This window comes from Propithecus coquereli, unplaced genomic scaffold (assembly GCF_000956105.1).
Source record: "Propithecus coquereli isolate 6110/MARCELLA unplaced genomic scaffold, Pcoq_1.0 Scaffold46, whole genome shotgun sequence".
NCBI lineage: Eukaryota > Metazoa > Chordata > Mammalia > Primates > Indriidae > Propithecus > Propithecus coquereli.
In genome coordinates this window covers 4,020,265-4,023,099 of record NW_012150396.1, presented here as the reverse complement: position 1 = coordinate 4,023,099, position 2,835 = coordinate 4,020,265, and the positions used below count along the sequence as shown (strand labels likewise).

General features: G+C 41.4%; 1 protein-coding gene across 1 annotated transcript in view; it reads left to right on the top strand.

Moving 5' to 3' along the window:
* The window catches only part of EGF (epidermal growth factor), an 87,855-nt gene that overhangs the window by 41,002 nt on the left and 44,018 nt on the right, over positions 1–2,835 (top strand). Inside the window, exons 11-12 of the mRNA XM_012655078.1 lie at positions 1,450–1,598; positions 2,557–2,665. Of these exons, the coding sequence (XP_012510532.1) occupies positions 1,450–1,598; positions 2,557–2,665 (258 nt within the window). The remainder of the gene's footprint in view (positions 1–1,449; positions 1,599–2,556; positions 2,666–2,835) is intronic.

Genomic DNA, 2,835 nt, shown 5'->3' with positions numbered 1-2,835 from the left:
CAATATTTGTATTCATCAAAGATAATCTTTTCTATTTTATCTAGAAAGAAGAATAACCCATTATTTAATGAGTTACCACTTTGTGAATACTGATTGGTTATAGGTGTATGAGCATATATGTACTCCCAGTTGAAATTCAGCAATGCTATCATTACATTGTCAGCTGACCCATAGCATTTTTTCAACACCATGAAATTCTTGTACCTAGTTGATAGGCTGCATACTAGACTGAAAAAGAACTTTACGCCTGCAAGGTATGCTCTGTTAAACAACATGGATGCATTAAAATGAAATTGTAGCCATGCATTGATAATAGTGTATTGTTGGGCAATTTCATCATTATGTGAACATCATAGAATGTACTTACACAAACCTAGATGGTCTGGCCTACTACACACCTAGGCTGTATGGTATAGCCTATTGCTCCTAGGCTACAAACCTGTACAGCATGTTACTGTATGGAATATTACGGGCAATTGTAACACAATGTTGAGTATTTGTGTATCTAAACAGAGAAAAGCAATACAGTAAAAATACAGTATAAAAGATAAAAAAAATGTATACTTGTATATGACACTCGCCATGAATGGAGCTCGCAGGACCGGAAGTTGGTCTGGGTGCGTGAGTGAGTGAGTGGTGAGTGCGTGCGAAGTCCTCGTACATTACTGTACGCTGCTGTAGACTTTATAAACACTGTACAGTGAGACTACGCTAAATGCATTTTTTAAAAAAAGTAATTGTGCTACGATGTTATGAAACTGCAGTGTCACTAGGCGATAGGGATTTGTCAGCTCTGATACAATTTATGGGACCAGTATTGTATCCCTCAACTGAAGGTCACGAAGCCTTATGTGGCGCATTGACCATGTAAGGTTAGAGATGAAAGGAACTTTAGCAAACGTCTAGTATAACTTCCTCATTTGTACAGTTGAGAAAATCGAGGTTAAACGATTCGGCCAAAGCAATTTAGCAAATAAGTGGCAAAACTGGCAGAGGGACCGGTGTCTCCTTGCAGCGAAATGGAGGGCTTTGGACTGAGCAGTAGAAGACGCAGCCCAGCTTATAGCCCTCATTAAATCGCAAATCACTGCTCCCTTTCAGAAGCCACTGAGGTTCAGGCACAATGGCTGTGTCAGCGACCAATGATCAGAGATGAATACATTACTGGAAAGGGCTAAAGATTTATGTACACACATCATGTAACCTACTGAGCTTGTATTTTTGTCTCCATTTACCAATGAGAAAACATATTCTAAGACATTGAGTAACTTGCTTAAGGTTACACGTATCTGGGAGCAACATAGTTGGAGTGTAGTTGCAGGTGTGGTTATCTCTAAAGCCAGACTCTACAATTACACTTAGCAGCCCAAAGGTTTACTAGCCCCATTTGTATATATTCCACATTAGTTTTTTGAAACAAATCAGAAATGCCTGTGTTCTCTTTTGTAGATGTACTTTGCCCATACGGCCCTGAAGCGGATAGAGAGGGCTAATCTGGATGGCTCCCAGCGAGAGAGGCTCATTGAGGAAGCAGTAGGTGTTCCAGAAGGTCTTGCCGTGGACTGGATGGGCCGTAGGCTCTACTGGACAGACAGAGGGTATGTTTCCTGCTTTAGTTTTGAGCTATGTGGGATGGGAGTGAGGGAATAGGTAACACTGCCAGCTTGGGAAGCTGAGGCAGGAGGATCGCTTGAGCCCGGGAACTCAAGGCTGCAGTGAGCTATGATGGCATCACTGTACTCCAGCCTGGGCAACAGAGCAAGACCCTACCTCAGAAAAAAAAAGGTAAAGATTAGCAAATAATATTTCAGTACAGTCAGCCCTCCATATCTGTAAGTTCTGTGTCCTCAGATTCAACCAACCTCAGATTGAAAATATTAAATAAATCAAAACTAAGACAAATAAGAAATAATGCAATATAACCACGATTTACATTGTATTAGGTATTGTAAGTAATTTACAGATGATTTAAAGTACATGGGAGGATGTGCGTAGGTTATACGCAAATGCTACGCCATTGTATACAGGGACTTGGGCATCGGCAGATGTCGGTGTCATGGGGTGTTCTGGAACCAGTTTCCCACAGATACCGAGGACAACCGTACTCTCTTGTCCTAGAATAACATGGAAGAAAACTGAAGCTAACATACGTTTCTACCTGCTGTCCTCGTGTGTGTGTGTCTCCCTCCTCCCTGTGATCTGTGTCCCGTGAGGCTGAGCCCTCCCCTGCCCCCGGCTTCCAGCAGGGGATTGGAGGTTGTGAAGAGAATGTTCCTGCCAGGCCACTGACACAGTCCCTTTTACCTTGCTCTGTCACTGTGTAGTTTAATTGCCTGGGATACATATTGGAATGCTAATTAAAAGATTGTATGTAAAAAAATTAAACTTGTGTGCTTGTTGGTGCTGTAATCCTTTATTTGTGTGTGTCTGTGTGAACGTATGGAGGGGAGCTAGTTTGGAATGCCTACCTTTGTATTCCAGGAACAGGGAAAAGAATATTTTTGCTTGAAAAGTAAAGTTGCTATAACAAACCTCTTTATATTACATACATTTTAGGAAATCTCTCATTGAAGGGAGTGATTTAAATGGAAAACGTCGAGAAATAATCATTAAGGAGAACATTTCTCAGCCTCGAGGAATTGCTGTTCATCCAGTGGCCAAGTGGGTATTTGTGAAAATAAGGCACCTTTTGGCAGAGGTCACGTGACAGTTCATGTTTGATATGCTCGTGTCCAAAATTTGTCTTTAGACCTCAGGTGGTCAGTGGAATCAGAAACGAAGAAAATCCATGAGATTTGTTCAAATCTTCAGAAATGACATGGCTAGCATGAATTC